We start from the raw sequence: 19,187 nt of genomic DNA, 5'->3' as shown, positions 1-19,187 counted from the left end.
GAGCTCGTGATACTGTAGACACACATCAAAGATATTGATTTATACTGTTTTGTAATTTGACTTTGTTAACTTTATGATTTTCAAACCAATGATTGTTACTTATTGATTTGAAGAAAAATGTTTTAATTGATTTGGTGACGTTACACGAGCACCGCATCCTCGATAAGTTTTTATTCTTTAGAAATCAATGTCTTGTCATCTCGCTAAAAACTTCATGGTATTAGTAATGTCATTTGTGTATTTCTTTTCCAATTAATTTAATGTTATTATTAATATTTTTTTAATTTAAAAAAGAAAAGGAAAAATAAATATGCTCTCACCTGCCAAGCCATTTAAAACTCATAATGTGATTATCTCTTTCTCTCTACCACTCTTTTTTCTCTAGATACCATTATCAGAATTCACTACCACCGTCAAATATCTCTGAACCAACACCAAATTTCACCATCGGAGCAAAGAAATAGAAAACCCACACACCGGAGAAGGTACTAGATATGTTCTTCACCCGGTTTCTCTCCATCATGTTCGAAAATTTGCAAATCTGTTCTTCACCCTTCCTCCAAACACTACCTAAGATCTAGGGTTTTGAAAGGATGGTGTGTGACGGGATTGATTCCCATTTGGAGCAATTCTTTCTTCTATGGGTGTTCCAGTATTTCTTGATCTTGCAATCAGTTAGAAATGGGATAGTAAAGAGAGAAGGAATAGCAAGATGGTGTAGTTGTAGTTGTCTTCCCCTTCATTCGCCGTCCCCTTCAAACCACTGATGTCATCCCCTACAAGTAACCATCGTCATTGCCTCTTATCTACCAACTTCACCTCCAAAATAATTCTAGGGTTTTGTGGAGAAGATTTTATTTGTCATCACTGTTGTCTCCTACCCCACTTGATTGTCTCATACCCACCACCATTTTCGATTCCCAAAACCATTTGAGTTTCAGGTTGTTTGATTTATTTATTTTGATTTTTGAAATGCTTTTTTGGGTTGGCTTCATTTGGATTAGATTTAAGATGTTGGTGTCCTTTGTGGGTATGTGATCTTTGTCACTGGTGGGGTTGGATTTCAGTTATTATTTAGACGAATGTGACTGGTGGTGTTGAAGCTAACTAATTGGTCTCGTTGGAGAAGGAATGTAGACCGGGGAAAGAAAAGAGAGAGGGAGAATGAAAATATATTTGTTTTCTTTTGTTTTTAATCTAAAAATATTGCATGAATAAAAAAATTAAAAAAGAAAACGTTAAGGACAAAATAATGGTTTTATGTCCGGATAGAACAAGCGTGCAAGAAAAAACAAATCCATGAACGAAGTTAAATTAAAAAAAAAAAAAAAAACTAAAAATGCGCTTTACTTTTATTGATTTATTTATTATAACATCATACTTTCACCTCTTTATATTAAAGCATTGTTTGATTTGATTTTTGTCAAATATTTATATTTGATTTGATTTTTATTTAATTTGGATTTTGTATTCTGTTTATACTTTTTTTATAATTATGTAAAAAATTGGTTTGGTTATTTTATAAACATAAACTTTGAATTCAACAAAAAATTACACTGAAGGGTAAAATGGTCATATTATAATTCAGCACAGCAATTCAGAGGTTCCAGCCAAACAACATGTTAAAAATTCAGATCTTAAAGATTCAGACCCTCTTAGAAATTCAAACCTCTTAAAAATTCAGATCTTAAAAATTCAGATCCTGCCAAACAGCCCCTTAACCCAAAACTTAACATAAAACATGAATAAGTTGTGAAACCTCTTAAAATTAAGTAGGCAAGAATATAGAAATGTCAAACATAGTCCCTTTACCTGTATATGTGTACAGAAATTTAAATAATGGGTTAGTTTTGTCAAGTAGTAGAACTTCATAACTAGAGGAAACTGTATAAACTTGAAAAGGGGGTTCCCCAATCTGTGGAATGAATCAGTCGGCTACTACTGCATGAAACGGTGGAGAACGCCGTGTTTCTGGCGGAGTGTGGTTGCGGCACTGGCTACCGTCCTCTGTGGCCTCGATAAACAACAATATTTTTTTGCATTAGACATCCCTGATCCCTAAGCAGTCTAGATTTTAGTTTGAGTTATTAATCATCAAGATTATAGTTAATTAGCCGAAAACGAATTTTGATTTCGGGTTTCGGATTAGGGATTCGTTTAGTGGTAAAGAAGAAGAAGCAGCTTTTCATTCCTTTCTAAAAATCGAATGAAGTTCTACCTTTCTGATCAGCAATAATAATGTCAGAAATTCTGTTTCTTAGGTAATCTCTCGATCCTTTATACTTATCTTTCTTTCCTCGTTTGATTTCGGAATTGAGGTCACAAATGTGTTCAAAAGCTGTGTTCGTTATTTTCTTTTTTCCTTACGTCATACACACGATTTGTTTTCAGAATAACACAAACTTTTACTGCGTTGTAAATATACCAGAATTTTCGTAACATAAATTTCACGCTTCCTTGAATCTCGAGCTTGCACGCTTCGAATTACTCTCAATTCACGTCTCCGTGTACACACGGGAATAAGCAGACTCATGATACGAATTGAAGTCTCAAACTTCACTGTGGTGCTTCTTTTCAAGTAGTATTTATCAATTTCGGAAGTAATTTGTTCATCTAAGTCAATGCTAACAATCTGTTTTGCGTCTAAAGAATGGAAGAGCTGGGGCTAGGGCTCGTATCACTGCTACGAGCAGCATGGATCATTGCTACTTTACCGATTCTTGTAGCTTGTTTGCCATTGCCAGGGCTTGGTTGGTTTCGAAGAACTCTGTTAGGGTTTGCTAAAAGAGGAAAGATTTTGCAATCGAACTCTGTAAGTGACACTATCTTTGTGATGCTGTCTTATCTTTTATTATAATTATCTTCAAAATCGATTCACCTTTTTGTTTTTGTGTGCATTTCAGAAACTAACTGTGCCTCAGAGATTCTTCTCTCACTTCTATGTGGTGGCCATTTTCTGGACAACATTCTTGCTTATTGCAGTGTGGTTTTATGCAATCAAGATGCTTCCATCACTAATCGAGCAAGACCTCTTTTCTACCATAACCAGTCACTTGACTGGAGGTTCACATGCTTTCCCCTTGAATAAATCTTTGTCAACTAAAGAACATGTATACAATGTTTGGCTATCTGTGTTTCTCCTTTTGCTAATGGAAGCTCAAGTTTTGCGACGCTTCTATGAGACATTCTATGTTTTTAACTACAGTCCATCAGCTCGCATGCACATCTTTGGTTATCTTGCTGGCTTATTGTAAGTTTTTTATGTTTGCAACTATTTATTTCCACTTCTCCTTGCTATGTTGTGTCCGTTTTATGTGTTCTTTCTGAAAGTGGTTGCTATTTCTTGTCTTGCATTAGCCAATATTTTATGGCTTCATTAAGTGTTTCACAGATAAATGATGTTTAAACTTTAAACCACTTGTATTAAGTTATTCTTTGTTGATTGAAGTGATGATTGTTAAATCAGTTTCTATACAGCAGCTCCACTTTCTCTATGTTGCACTTTTGCTCCTGAAGTGTTTAATTTTGTGAAGAATCTGGTGGCTGAGTTTATTGTGAGAGGAAAAGATCGCATGTCAAGGCCTGAATTTAACATATGGATTTTTGTCACTCCTTTCTTGACACTTCGGTGGTATTCATGGATTGGTGGAGCCATTTTCTTATGGGGTTGGGTACATCAACTTCGTTGCCATGAAATTCTTGTAAGTTTATATATATATATATATATATATATATATATATATATATATATATATATATATATATATATATATATATATATAGTTGTACTGTGTTTGACATGCATCGTTTCTCTACAAACCAATTTTTTTTTTACTGATGCGGATGTCAATGTGAAAAAACATTGTGGTGAAGAAACTAAGATGTTTATTTATTTATTTAAATAGGGTTCCTTGCGAGAGAAAACTGAAAAGCTTGAGGATTATGTCATTCCTTATGGTGATTGGTTTGAATACATCTCATCTCCACATTATTCAGCTGAAATTGTAAGTCTTTTATGATTAAAGCTGCTTTTTTGCAATTTTGGTCCTAGAAAGTTTTCTTTTTGCAATTTTGGTCCTTATTTGAGGTTCTTGTAACATTTTTTGCTTCCTCTCCCAAGTAAAATGAGTATTTTTGGTCCTTGGCTAGAGCTGATGTTTTTTATTTTTTTTAAATTTTGGTCTTGAAAATAGTCGAGTGTATTTGGAACAAGGACCAAAAATGTTACAAAACATAAGGACTAAAATTACAAAAGCAAACTTTTTGAGACCAAAAGGTAAATTTTCTTTGAAAATCTTAATTGGTGATTGATGTTGATGATGAAGGTGATCTATGGTGGTCTTGTGGTGGCTAGTGGTGGTGGGGATCTTTCTTTGTGGTTACTTTTTGCATTTGTGGTATGTTTTTATGTTCCTTTTGGTCTTGAATTTCAACAATAAATATATCAGATTCACGGGATCTATTATTATTATTGTGCAGGTGGCGAATCTTGTTTTTGCAGCAACCGAAACACAAAGATGGTATCGACATAAATTTGATGATTATCCTCGTAATCGATATATTATTTTCCCTTTTGTTTATTAGTGAAGGATGAGATGCTTGTGTAAACATTAACAATTTAACATTATTTTCGTAAATGAAAAAAATGGGGATTTGCTGATCAGCCTTCCTTGAGTTGTACTTTACTTTACACATGTTATATCTGGATGGCTGCCAATTAAAGTTAACTGCTTTCCTATTCTTTTTAAAATAATTTTGTTTGATTCTAATCTCGCTCAAAGAGGTGTCATATAACATATTATGATTATCCTCTAGTTTCTGTCTTCTATTTTGCAATCTGGTTAAAGAAACAACTAATCATATACATGGAAAAAATAGTACGTAATTGATATAAAAAAAAATAAAAAAAAATACAACACTCGATTTGGACTCTTAATTGGTTTGGACTGGGCTTTGGCCAAAAAGCCACGTTTCTTTTTCAGCTCTTTTGGTTTGGTGGATCAAGATGGGGAAAATTAAAGTATTGTAAATTTAAAGAGTAACATTAGTTTATACAATTAAAGTATTAGACAAATAATAAACTCAAAAAGTCAAATATATAGGGGTCGTGCATGTGATATGGAATCAATTATATAGTAGGATCAGAATAATCAAAGATATGTATGAATAGGGTGCGGCAATAAAATCTCCCATGATACTCTCCTTCTTCTTCTCTATCTTTTATGTAGTATTTATAATATTGTGAAGCAATTGTCGATAAAAAGAAATTTGTTTATGAGTCTAAAGAATGGAAGAAGAGGTGGGAATGAGGCTTGTATCATTGCTACAAGCAGCATGGATCCTTATTACTTTGCCGATTGTTGTAGGCCTTGTCCCATTCCCTGGGCTTGCTTGGCTTCACACAATTCTCATGCTTGGCAACAGAGGCAAGATTTTGCAATCCAACTCTGTGAGTAATTGATTAAGACTAGCCTTGTGATGGATCCATGTTTTTGTGTTTATAGTAATTGGTATGAAAATGAATTCCCCTTTTTTGATTGTGTACATTAATTTCAGAAACTAACTGTTCCTCAAAGATTCTTCTCTCACTTTTATACGATGGCCATTCTATGGACGACACTCTTGCTTGTTGCAATGTGGTCTTATGCAACAACCAGCCACGTGGCTGGAGGAGAATCCCATGCAAACAATGTTTGGCTATCTGTGTTTCTCCTTGTGCTAATGGAGCTCCATCTTTTACGACGTTTGTATGAGACATTCTATGTTTTCAACTACAGTCCCTCAGCTCGAATGCACATTTTTACTTATCTTCTGGGCCTCTTGTAAGTTTTAAGCAACTATCTTATTCTCGGTTGTCAAGGTTCATTAATTGCTTATATTCTTTCTGATCAAGTGATCTTTGTTGAATCAGTTTCTATGTAATGGCTCCACTGTCTCTATGCTGTAATTTTGCATCTCAAGTGTTTGATTTCGTGAAGGGAAAGGGTCACATGTCGAGGCCTGGATTTGATAATATATGGATGTTTGTGACTCCTTTCTTGAGGCTTCCATGGTATGCGTGGATAGGTGCTGCTATTTTCTTTTGGGGTTGGGTACATCAGCTTCGTTGTCATCATATCCTTGTAAGTTTTTGCCATTTTGAAGAAAAGTTGTAGACTTTCTTCTTGTTGTTTTAACCTTGTGATAATTAGGGTTCCTTGCGAGACAAAACCAAAAAGCTGGAGGAGTATGTTATTCCGTATGGCGATTGGTTTGAATACGTGTCATCTCCACACTACACGGCTGAAATTGTAAGTCTCTCATGATCTGATCCTTTTTTCAACATAAAAAGGAGCTTCAGAAAAACTTTATATATAACCGATTGATGTTGATGAAGGTCATCTATGGTGGTCTTGTGATGGCTAGTGGTGGTGTCGATCTATCATTGTGGTTGCTTTTTGCATTTGTGGTATGTTTTTATGCTCCCTTTGAATTTGCTTTGATCCCGGAATCCAACAACAAGTTCAATTAAGGTTTCACTGGATCTGTTATCTTGTAGGTGGCAAATCTGGTTTATACAGCAAAGGAAACACAAGGATGGTACAGGCGTAAATTTGAGCATTACCCTTGTAATCGATATATAATATTGCCGTTTGTCTATTAGTGATTTGTGCATTGAAATAGGATGGTGTAGTAAAGTTGTTCGATTGGACCCTTACTTTGTTAAAGAAAGGGAGACTTAAAAATCCAACGAAATTTCGAAACCATTCAAAAAATCTAAATCATGTTTTGTCTGTTTAAAAAAACCTTACAAAAAAGCTCAACGAAGTTTGCAAACCGTTCAAAAAACCTCAATCTTGTCTGATCAAAAGGGTAAGTTTGTTTAGTTTTTTTGAACGGTTTGAAAACTTCGTTGGTCATACAAGTCATTTTTCCGATATGGTAATAAGCCACATCATCCGTTTCTCTTCTTTGACTTCCATAGAATTGAACAAAAGTGTAACTTAGTTGGGTTTTTTTTAGACAAAATATTAAGTTCGTTAGTTTTCATTAACAAACAATATAATTGAAGTTTTTTAAACGGTTTGAAAATTTCGTTGGATTATTAGTCATTTTCCCTCAAAGAAAAGCTTTTATTCTAGCCTCATAGGTCCTATGGTGATATTTAGGAGGCTTTATGTAAAAGTCAAAGTAAGGCCCATAAAACTTTTCTTGTAAAATATTATTAAATAAATTTGTTAATGTTAAATTCAAAACTTGAAGTTGCTAACAAACATTTTGTAAATTTACTACCATAACATTATGTCTTCACTCATTAAATGTTCAAGTGTCTAAGATCATAGATATTCACTGAAATATTTTCTTTATCATCTGAGGCGGTGTTAGAATTTTAAAATAAAAGAGTTTACAATATAATCAAAGACGCTAGAGTTCTAGCGGGTAAAACTAAAACTTCCAAGCAATCCCAAAGAAATGCTCAATGTTTTATTTTATGGATTACCTTTTAGTATTTTCAATGAAATTAATCTCTAGTAGTTAAGGTGGTTATATCATGTAAAGTAGGTGTAATACATATATTAAGAGAGATTGAAGGAAGAGGGGGGGGGGGGGGGTACTATCTCTGCAACCGTTTCTCATCATCGTTACTATTCAAGGTGGTTATGTCTTGGTCTACACAAGACATATCTTCTACCACTTGTAGTTCAACTTCTTATTCCATAGATTCTTCCACAGCTTTATGAACTTCATCCATATTTTCTAGCATGCATAATTTGAGTTCTTTATGTTCTTCCACAACTGATTTTTAATTACGGTGATACTACACAAAAAGACAAACCAAGAATATTGTTTTTGACTTTCTCTACTTCATTATTCATTAACTTCATTATGAATTCACATATAAATTATTCAAATAAAAATTAGCATTTACCAAGTACGGTTAGGACTTCTTGAGAAATTTAAAAAGATAACATATACTAATGTATAGTCAAAGACTAAGGTAGAGGACTTAGAAGAGGACAAAGAGGAGACCAAAAACTCAGCGAGAGATATCACGATTCAAGACAACAAAATGATAGTTTTCGGCTAGAGAGGTGAACAACACCGACGATCTACTACATCGTTATTAGGTTTGTTAGGTTTTGATCTTTTTGGTCAGTTTTGTAAAAAAAAAACTAAAACGTTTCTAGAACTTATATTAGAAACATATGTGTATTTTTTTTTATATAGATATTTTCCTTAAATTGTTGATAAATTATATAATTTATGATAAGAATTTGATATTTTGATTTTCGTTCAACTTTTGCAAAATTAAAATTACTCCAGGATTGTAACCAAGTATTGCATTGTTTGTATAGCTAATTCAAGGTGGCTATGTCTTGGTCTACAAAAGACATATCTTCTAGCACTTGCAGTTCAACTTCTTATTCTATAGATTCTTCCACAACTTCATGAATTTCATCCATATTTTCTAGCATGCATAATTCGAGTTCTTCTTCTTTATGTTCTTCCACAACTGATTCTTCATTACGGTGATACTACACAAAAAGACAAACCAAGAATCAGTGCCGACCCAATACATGGGCGAATTGGATAGTAGCCCAAGGCATTAAAAAGATAAGGGCATCATTTTAGTCAAGTATGTTATAGGTATGGCCCAGTAATTTTGCTAAAGTTGTCCATTCGATCGGTTCTCGACGGTAAGGCGGTAAATTCAATCAATGCAAGGAGGCAAAACACAATAATTGAAATGTTTTGATTGTACTCAATACCTACGAAGCATCATGACTAAGAATCGAGAATCAAGATGTAGAATACTAGGAGTCGAATCTCTCCTATCAATTTCTTTCTCAAATTAATCGATTTCTAAATACCCTCTCACCCTTTATCCCGATTTGAAGATTTCTTATATTTACTTGAATATCTAATTCTGAAAAGTGAAGACTAATTTTGTTTACTTGTGTACACTTCAGCCGTTTAGAGGTATGATTTTCGATTTGGTTAACCTGAGTTCGGATTTATTGATAACTAATTTGTTGGTTATGCTTATTTTATTGTTTTTGTGACCATAATCCATTTTTTTTTTAACATTTTGATTCTCTATCTTATTAATCAGAATTCATATATTTGATCCAAGAGATATATATTTCTATCTAAATTTTTGATTATGAAATAATTGTGTGTACAATTTCAAATTACTGGGTTAAATTGTCGAGCCTCAAAGGTCATGTAAGTTTTTCTTATTTCGATTTTGGGTTAAGATTTTGTCTGGTTTGATTTTTGAATAGCATGTATGTGCTCTTTTTTTTTGTAAGCAATACTTTCTATCCACTACCTATTCTCAGCTTCTTATATCTTATTGTAAGGATTTTTTTTGTCATTTCATAGGTAAAGAGAGTGGAAATAGAATGAAGAATTAAAGTTTCAAATTTGAAACTCATTAAATCTTGAAAGACGGTCCGTTTTGGGGTAGAATAAACATTGAAAAGTAAAAACTTAGAAGTTCAATGCTATTGTAGGTCTCATTTCTAATGCACATTGTTATTTTTGGTAAAAAAAAATGGGGATTATGTTTCAAAGTTTGAAACTGATTAAATTTGAAAAGCGTAAATGTGAATATGTATTTTGATAAACCTCTGTCAGAATAAAAAATGAGGCTTATGTTGCAAATAGTTATAATTAATAGCGCTATGGTTGTCTTTGTTGAATATACTTATATAGGAAGCTAAGAACATTTGTTTGAAGTGAATGATTAAAGTGTAAATATATGGAATAATTATTTGAAAAATTGTTTTTAAGTGGTTTTTGCAAGTGTTTTGTTTGTAGTAAAATATTAAATACAAAACTTTTATTATGAATAATGTTGTAATGGTTCCAACATAGGGGATAATTAACTCATCTCACCCTAGGCATAAAAATCGAATGGACCGGTCATGCCAAGAATATTGTTTTTGATTTTCTCTACTTCATTATTCATTAACTTTATTATGAATTCACATATAAATCATCCAAATAAAAATTAGCATTTACCAAGTACGGTTAGGACTTTTTGAGAAGTTTAAAAATATAACATATATTAACATATAGTCAAAGACTAAGGTAGAGGACTTAGAAGAGGACAAAGAGGAGACCAACAACTCAGTGAGAGATATCACGATGCAAAACAACAAAATGATAGTTTTTGACGAGAAAGTTCAACAACATTGATGATCTGCTACATTGTTATTAGGTTTGTTAGGGTTTGATCTTTTTAGTCATTTTTATTAAAAAAATTAAACAATTAAAACGTTTCTAGAACTTATATTTGAAACATATGTATATTTTTTTTATATAGACACTTTCCATAAATTGTTGATAAATTATATAATTTATGATAAGATTTTGATATTTTGATTTTCGTTCAACTTTTGCTCAATTAAAATTACTCCAGGATTGTAACCAAGTATCACATTGTTTGTATAGGTACCTGACATTGCTAATTCTTTTAATAATACCACATAAAAAACATTTTATGAAAATGCAAACACCATAACGAAATAACTATGTATTTGTTCATAAATTCAGAGGCTCCATACAACAGCACCACTCGCACATCCTAAGTCCGCCACTGGCCTCGTACTTTTTCTATTTCTCAATTACCATTTTCTTTCATTATTCTTCAGTTTATTATTTATTATTTTTATTCATTTTTTGATGCTAGACCACCCAAGTTTGAAACATGTGGTATTAGAATCTGGGTCTATCTTTAGTATGAATTATTTATACCAAATAATCATCATTAGCCGATCTTGACGACGATTGTTCACAGTATAATATTCAAGCATGTGATCCAAGCAATTTTAATATTAGAAAAGTATTCGTGTTTACAGGTTAAAACTAAGGTTCTACATAAAGGTAACTTGGCGGCAATGTTAAGCTTCAATTTTTTCTGAGTCTTGGCGAGTCACGGCGTTTGTAAGGCGTGACTTAAGGCGACAATTTTCTATATAATTAATATTTTTATATGTATTTTCAACTATTATTCATTTTTATACAAATATATGAGTTAAGGCGGCGTTTTGGCAAAGTTTGGCGGCAGGTGCAAGCCTTGGAGTCGGGGCGTGCCATGGCGGAGCCATGACGAACTTTTTAGAACCTTGGTTAAAACTGTTTGGTTCAAATTCATATTAATTCAGACCGGTATATTCTTAAGGTAAATTGTGAAATGCAAATTCATAGTAGTTTAATTTTGGAAAATACAAATATAAATGTCTTTTCCTTTTTGAAATTTATTTTTTAAGCTAGCCCGTTAGGTTTAGTCGGGGTTAGACCGGAGCAACATGGTCAATCCACTTTGATTTTATTCTTTATTTTTCTTTTGGTCTGAACGAATTTCACAAACCTTCTAAAATTTTCGACAAAATTGCAAAAATGGTCCATGTGGTTTGCCGATTTCTATGGGTAGGTCCAAAAAAAAGTTTGCTAGCAAAAAACATCCTTATTTGATGTTTGAGCTGTGGATTTGGTCCCTGCTTCTAACTGCCGTTAGAGGCATTCCGTTTTCTTCCCCACGTGCCATGCACGTGAGGGTATTTTTGTCCTTTCATTTATGTGGGGAATTCTCATCTATTACCACGCATTTAACGATGCCGAAAAACATCAGACACTCCAACTTCTTCCTCGTTCAATTTCCATTGACATTCGAACCCTAAGTCAATGATTTCCACCCCAAATCTTTTCTTTAGCTGAACTGCAGTCTTGTAGATAGAAGGAAAAAATGGTGCATTCACTGTGGACTATACGTCCTTCGATGATGGGGTTTGATGCACTGGATTTGTATGGTGAGTGTTATTATAACTTTTTAAACTTAAATTTTTTGAAATTTCACACAATATGCTAACTACATTTTGTATTTTTTGTTGTTTGGGATAGTTGATCATCCCTATTTGTTCACGAGTGAACTTCGCCATGGTGGGAAGTTCACACCTTTTCCAAATGTAAGATATGTTAAGGGGAAACTTACGTATATTGATTTAGTTGATATAGATGAGTTTTCAGTGCATGAACTCGACGCTATGATGCTAGAACTAGGATACGTGGTTCCCCCAGTAATATATTATCACTTCAGGATTCTTAATGAATACTTGATTTTTGGCCTTAGAGCTCTAGGTAATGATCAAGATATGTGTAACCTAGCTAAATATACTGGAGCTAACAAGGTGATCCAGGTGTATACTGAGCATGGCACAACCAACTTGGTTACATACTTCATGTCACCAAATAAGAGAAATGGTGTTGTCATTGAAGAACTAAATGAAGAAGATGAAGTGGCAAATTGAACCAAAACAAAGAAAACAAAAATTAGTTCATGATCCCCAACATGAAAGTTGTAGTTCATCATTACCACTTGTGGTTTATGGAGGTGAATCAAAATCACTTTTGCCAGAAATGAGGAGAACAAGAAATTAGAAGCCAAGAGAGGGTACTAGGTTATGTTTTAAGAGGTTATACATGGAAACTGAAACAGGGGATAATCAAGACAAGGAAGCACCATCAAGTGAAATCAAGGATAAGCAAGACAAGGAAGCACCATCAAGTGTGACAAGAGATAATCAAGACAAGGAAGCACCATCAAGTGAAATCAGGGATAAGCAAGATAAGGAAGCACCATCAAGTGTGACAAGAGATAATCAAGACAAGGAAGTACAACAAAAACATGAGCTTGATGTAACAACTGTGCATGTACCAATTGGTTTATCTGAAATGTTAAATGTAGACTTTGATCCATTTGAAGGGTTGCATGATAGTGAAAACAACAACAGAACAGACCCTACAACAATCTACCTTGGTAGTGAATATCAAGACTTTGATCAAGATAATAGGGGTTTATTTGATGGTCAAGCAGAAGAGTTCAATTCAGAAAAGGGTGAAGATGATTATAGTGATGATGATAGTGATGTTATAGTAGACATAGACAATGAAGTTGATGACATTGATGTTAACATGAGTGACTTTAGAATGAACATTGATGAAGGTGTGGAGTATTCAGGATTTGGGTTTAAGAATGATGTAGAAGACGAACAAGAAACATATGAAGAAGAAGACCTTGAAGTAATTGATTGTGATGGATGGGAGTCATTAGGAGAAGACTCTGATACTGAGAAGAACATGATGGTTCTATTAAAACGATTGGGTAAGGAGAAAGTATGTTCACATGGTGAGGTGCATAAATCTAGTTTTTATGTGGCACAGATGTGGAAGTCAAAGAAAGATCTTAAGAATAAAGTGGATGAGCATGCACTTAAAACAAGGAGGAATCTTGCTTTTAAAAAGAATGATGCAACAAGACTAAGGGCATATTGCAAAGGTGTTGTTCCTGGTACCAATGTTAGCGGGCCATATGTAGATGGCAGGACAAGTGGTGCAAGTGGGTCCCATGTGTTAGGTGGGGCAGATAAAGTAAATAAAGGCAAGGGCAAAGCAGTAAATTCAAAAGCAACCACTTGTACTGGGCACTTATATGCATCTAGGTCTTCGAAAGATGGGAATTGGTATGTGAAAACGTACAGTCTGAAGCACACTTGCCTTCAATCAAGGAAAATTCGAGCTTGCACAACCACTTTTCTTGCAAAACATATTACCAGACAAGTTCAATCAAACCCCACAGTTCCGATTCGATCCTTACAAGAAGACTTTCAGCAGACATACTCAGTAGGGATTTCAAAACATAAGATGTTTAGGGCTAAGGCAAGGGATACAAAGAATGTTGTTGGGGACTACTCAAAGCAGTATGACTTGCTTAGAGATTATGCACTCGAATTATAGTTCACCAATCCAAAAACCACAGTGAAGATAGATGTTGTAAGTGAGCCTAACCCGTACTTGGCCACTAGGAACTTTAAGAGAATTTACATATGTTTAGGCCCACTGAAGTTGGGGTTTAAAGCTGGTATGAGGGACCTTCTTGGTCTAGATGGTGCCTTTATATAAGGCCATTGTCATGGGAAAATATTGACAGCTGTAAGCTTAGACTCCAACAATGGTATCTATCCACTTGCATATGCCATAGTAGAATCTGAACATACTGCAAGTTGGAAATGGTTCTTGGAATGTCTAGGGGATGATTTGGAGATGGGGTCTAATTCTAACTTCACATTTATCAGTGATAGGTAAAAGGTAATTCTTTATTTATGCATAATGCATTTACAATATTATAATTAACATGTATTGATTCAATCTTATATTTACTTTTTACGGTGTGATACCTGCTACAGCACAATTATTTCCAAATGCAGAGCATAGGTATTGTTTAAGACACATCCATGAAAACATGAGGAAACAATGGAGAGCTAGGGAGTTCAAGGAGTTTATTTGGAGGTGTGCAACAGCAACCACAATTCAAGAGTTTCAATCTACAATGAGGGAGTTAGCCGAATATGACAGGGCTATACATGATTGGTTGAATCAAATACCACCAATGCATTGGGCAAGAAGCCATTTTACAGGTAAATAAAACTGATCTTATTAACTGATATGCAACTATTTTTTATTGGCCAATGATTTTAATTATGGATTATACAGGTAGGGCCATCTCAGATGTGCTTCTAAATAACATGTGTGAAGTTCTGAATGGTAAGTTGGAGAAAGGAATGGACAAGCCAATCATTACATGCTTGGAATTTATAAGGGAATATCTAATGAAGAGGATCTGCAATGTGGTAAAAGAGCAAAGGAAATGCCAAGGTCCTCTCACACCTACTGCAACCAAGTTGTTAAAGAAGAATGAGCAACAAGTAGCTGAGTATATTGCAAGGTGGAATGGTGGTGGAAAGTATCAGGTAGCTGGACCATGAAATGATCAACATGTTGTGGACATTAACCAGACGACATGCACATGTAGGAAGTGGGAGTTGACAGGAATACCTTGCAGGCATGCCATAGCCACTTGGAGTGAGATGACAAACAATGGGGAAATGGTAGGGGAGCTGTACACTTGGGTACATAAAGTTTATTTACTGGATACTTGGAAGGCTGTGTATGACTTTAAAGTTGAACCAATAAAAGGTAGGACAATGTGGCCTAAAAGTGATTGTCCTACTAGAATTATCCCACCACCATACCACAAAATGCCTGGCAGGCCAAAGAAGAAATGAAGACAGTCCATGGAGGAGAGAATGAGCCAAAAGGAAAAGTCCAGTTAAATTGAAAGTGTGATAGCAAGTCAAAGTCAAACTCAAGGATCCAACGAAGTGGAGAAGCTTAGTAGGAAATTTAGGAGTGTCACTTGTGGTAAATGCAAACAAAAAGGACACAACAAAAGGACATGTAAAGGTCAAGGTACAGGTCAACAAGAGGGTGGAGGAGCTAATGAGGGTCATGATCAAGAGTAGTTTGTATGGTCAAGTGTAATGTTAAGTTGTTAAATCATCTTTTGGTCTAATTTGTTTAAGAAACTCCCATATGTTGGTTGTTGTAACAGTTATTAGTATGTTAAGTTATTTTGCAATTCCAAAACTCATGTGGTTGCTTCTTTTTTGTTACACTTGGATATTGTAATGACAATTACTTTTGGTTATGTGCAATGGTATTGTAATTTGCATTAACTTATTTGGATTATATCTTATGATTCAATAGCACTTAGTAAGTTCCTAAATGGTATTGTACTTTTCTTAATATCATTTCCTGTATTGTATTACAATTATAGTCTCCATAATAACAATAATTAAATAAGATAATATTCCATACATTATAATTCGAGGTACAAGGTTCATGAAATGACCATTATAGTATACAAAGGCGTATTCATCAAAACAATAAGATCCTAAAAAAACCTTAGCACCATAGGTGGAACTTAACCCTAATCCCTAATTCCACATCCAGAAAACAAGAAAAAAAATCCAACTGCACCACAAGTAGAACTTCAATTTACAAACTTCATCTTCTAATTCTTTCACTGTCATCTTCAGGTAAAACCTCAAATTCTGAATTTCATCTTCTAACTCTTTCACTGAAAGCTTCAAATTGTTCATGCTCTTCAGTAGACCAGGAATGATAGCCTTAGCACGATCACACATTGGAGGATCAAACCATCCAAGGAATCGACATTTTGAGTCCTTTCAAAGAAAAGATGAAGCACACAAAATTAGGGCAACAATAAAGTGTTTGATGGAAAAAATTATAACGCTACTTTACTGGTAGAGGGTATGCGTAGAACCGTCGTCCTGGATTGAGTAGAGTCCACAATGTGTGCAACACAGAATTGTTGCTACAAAAGCATATGATTGTTACCATTTTCACAGAGACAGCCGTTGGGGAAGATGGGTTTAATTCGAGGTTAAATAGAGAAATTAGATTGCAATTTTGGTCCCATAAATGAAAGGACAAAAATACCCTCGTGTGCATGACACGCGGGGAAGAAAACGGAATGCCTCTAACGGCAGTTAGAGGCAGGGACCAAATCCACAGCTCAAACATCAAATAAGGACGTTTTTTGCTAGCAAACTTTTTTTTTTTGGACCTTACCCATAGAAATCGGCAAACCACACGGATCATTTTTGCAATTTTGTCAAAATTTTCTAAAGATATAAATTAGAACATAATGAAGCAAATATTCTTGTGATAAAAATCTTGGTTACAAATTATAATGTAGGGGGTGGTTGGGATTATTTATTTGAAACTGTTTGTATTTTTTTTTAACATGTTTATTAGTTTATATGGTATCAAAACGGATTTTAAGAAAAGATTTATGTTAACTTCTATAATATAAAAAAATAAGTTGATAAGCTGTTATATATATATATATATATATATATATATATATATATATATATATATATATATATATATATATATATATATATATATATATATATATATATATATATATATATATATATATATATATATATATTCTATGGAAAACAAGAAACCCTAAAAATCATAAAAATATCATAAAAATGCATAAAAAATAAATAAACATCATAATTTTTTTTGATTTTATATTATGAATTTTCGCTGAAGTTTTTTTTTTTGAAACAAAACTAAAAAATAAAAAATCGATTTTTTGTTTTTTTTTTTTTTTCTGCGAATTTCTAAAAAGACCTGCGATTTTTTGGTATATAAATTCAAAAAAAAAAAAAAAAGATTTGTGAATACTCAATATATATATTTTTTATATATTTTTGTGATTTATATATATATATATATATATTAGTTTATAACCCGTGGACACCACGGTTGATGTCTTTTATTAACAAAAAAAAAAAAAAAAAAAAAAATCAAACTCCATAAAAAAAGATTCATTTCAATCCAAGACAAAAAAATCATTATGTTATGCAGATGAGGTTTTATAAAACCAATTTTAATGAAAAAAACTCAAACATTAGAAGGTTATTAAACACTTAATACAATGAATGGTACCTTTACATGTAAATTTATGCGGATGGTCCTAGTTGATATAATGAATGGTACCTTTACATGTAAATTTATAGGGATGGTCCTTGTTACAGTAAACTTATAAGAATGATCTCTGTTACAGTAGTTTTACAAGAATGATCAATGATCTAGTAAATTTATAGGAATGGTCTGTGTTATTGTAAATATAAACTTACTGTGTAATTGGATTTATAGAATGGTCCATGGTCAAGTAAATTTACTGGAATGGTCTGTGTTATAGTAAAATATAAAATTACCGTGTAATTACGTTTATAGAAATGGTTAATGTTCAAAATAGATATAAGAATTAAGTACATGGATATTTCCAAAACTATTATAAAAAGTACATAACTATTTTGAGAAGAGTTTAGAATGTATGTTGTTATTTCTCCTAAATTTATAGAAATTGCATTCGGATATCCAATAAAATTTAGAACATACGTTGGTATTTATAGAAATATTTGGAAACTGTATTGCTATTTCTGGAGCATAAGCATGAAAGTAAATGAATTTCTAAGTTTATTTCATCAAGCCTAAAATAGCATCTTACTTTGAAAGTACAATGCTATATTGCAGTGCCAATTTATAATTATGTAATGCAATGTAAGTTATCGTATTACAATCTTTAAAAAAATATTACATGGATGGTTCATGTCTAAAATATTATATGAATGGTCCCTTTCTTAAAAATAATATAACAGGAATAGTTCCTTGGTGAAGTATTAGATAAATGATCCATGTTTTAAACATCTCTATTTAAAATTTTACATAAATGGCCCTTATATTAACAAATCCTTTGCAAAAAAATTGAATGTACAAAAAGACGGCACACCTTTTACACCTTAGAGGGCTCACATTGAAATGTCACAATATTTTTTGTGTTCTAAAAAAGATAAGCCACAACCACCACTATCTTCATACTTAATAACAATATTAAAAAATATTTCAACAATTCAAATAAATATTAAGATATTTTCCGTAAGTAAAAAAATAATTTGGCCCTTTGATGCTATATGTTGTTTCGTAGTCTCACATAGTATTTTTAGGACGTCATCAAAATCACTCACGAATATATAGACGACTGAGAAAAAAAAAGTTAAACCTGCTTGTCAACGATATGAAAGAACGTCAAAATGAGACATATACCATATATATGAACTTAGATGCATAATCTTGGAATGGATCATTTTATTCTTTTTATCCATTCCGGTCATTAACTATATCATCACTGAGATTTTACTTCTGCGGTGTCAGATCGATTGCTAATAATATAGAAAGTAGAATATATACCATTTGTAGTTCCATATTCATCTAAAACCCAAAATATCACATGCTTTCAAAAAAGCTAAAATGTAAGATAAAAAGCAAATAAGGAGCAACTATTTTAAAATTATCACATAGTTAAGAATTACAAATTAACATATAGATCCACTGAAATTATACCACATTACTACCAAAAATGTAAAAACATTACAAATAAACATATAGATCCTCTGAAATAAGACAAATCGGAATTGGAATTCAAAATTATATGATTCCATCAAATTCCATGTTTTATGAATTTCACCATTCTTAGGGTGAATGGAACTCATAGAAGGAATTCAATTACTATTATTAATTTCTTTAAGAAAGACCAAAATACCCTCTTCATACTATATTGAAATAAATAAAAAACGTACATCTTTTTCTCATAGAAAAGGCTTATTGATAGGAATGAATGTCTGGTCAAGAAAAGAGACTCAAGGTGTAAAATTACGGCAAAATAGACAAATACAGTGTCGATGATATAAAGGTCT

At 32.9% G+C, this 19,187-nt stretch overlaps 2 protein-coding genes across 3 annotated transcripts; both read left to right on the top strand.

The window, feature by feature from the left end:
• The first annotated feature begins 1,902 nt into the window (after positions 1–1,902).
• LOC145035833 (polyprenal reductase 2-like) lies at positions 1,903–4,663 on the top strand. Of its 2 annotated transcripts, XM_078984342.1 has the most exons (8): positions 1,903–2,261; positions 2,392–2,578; positions 2,650–2,812; positions 2,904–3,250; positions 3,467–3,701; positions 3,906–4,004; positions 4,326–4,397; positions 4,480–4,663. In XM_078984342.1, exons 2-8 carry the CDS (start codon positions 2,532–2,534, stop codon positions 4,582–4,584), a joined length of 1,068 nt encoding a protein of 355 aa, XP_078840468.1. In that variant the 5' UTR covers positions 1,903–2,261; positions 2,392–2,531; the 3' UTR covers positions 4,585–4,663. The 2 variants fall into 2 exon arrangements, with proteins under 2 accessions (XP_078840468.1, XP_078840469.1); XM_078984343.1 differs by lacking the exon at positions 2,392–2,578.
• A 545-nt stretch (positions 4,664–5,208) lies between these two features.
• On the top strand, positions 5,209–7,235 carry LOC145035832 (polyprenal reductase 2-like). Its single transcript, XM_078984341.1, has 6 exons — positions 5,209–5,449; positions 5,557–5,822; positions 5,912–6,122; positions 6,192–6,290; positions 6,377–6,448; positions 6,539–7,235. The coding sequence occupies exons 1-6, from the start codon at positions 5,288–5,290 to the stop codon at positions 6,641–6,643; spliced, it is 915 nt and encodes a 304-aa protein (XP_078840467.1). The 5' UTR covers positions 5,209–5,287; the 3' UTR covers positions 6,644–7,235.
• The last annotated feature ends 11,952 nt before the right edge of the window (positions 7,236–19,187 follow it).

The sequence above is a fragment of the Lactuca saligna genome, chromosome 3 (genome assembly GCF_052625555.1).
Source record: "Lactuca saligna cultivar CGN05327 chromosome 3, ASM5262555v1, whole genome shotgun sequence".
Taxonomy (NCBI): Eukaryota; Viridiplantae; Streptophyta; class Magnoliopsida; order Asterales; family Asteraceae; genus Lactuca; species Lactuca saligna.
Note: the sequence above shows the minus strand (reverse complement) of the source record. Positions and strands in the feature narration are given on the sequence as shown.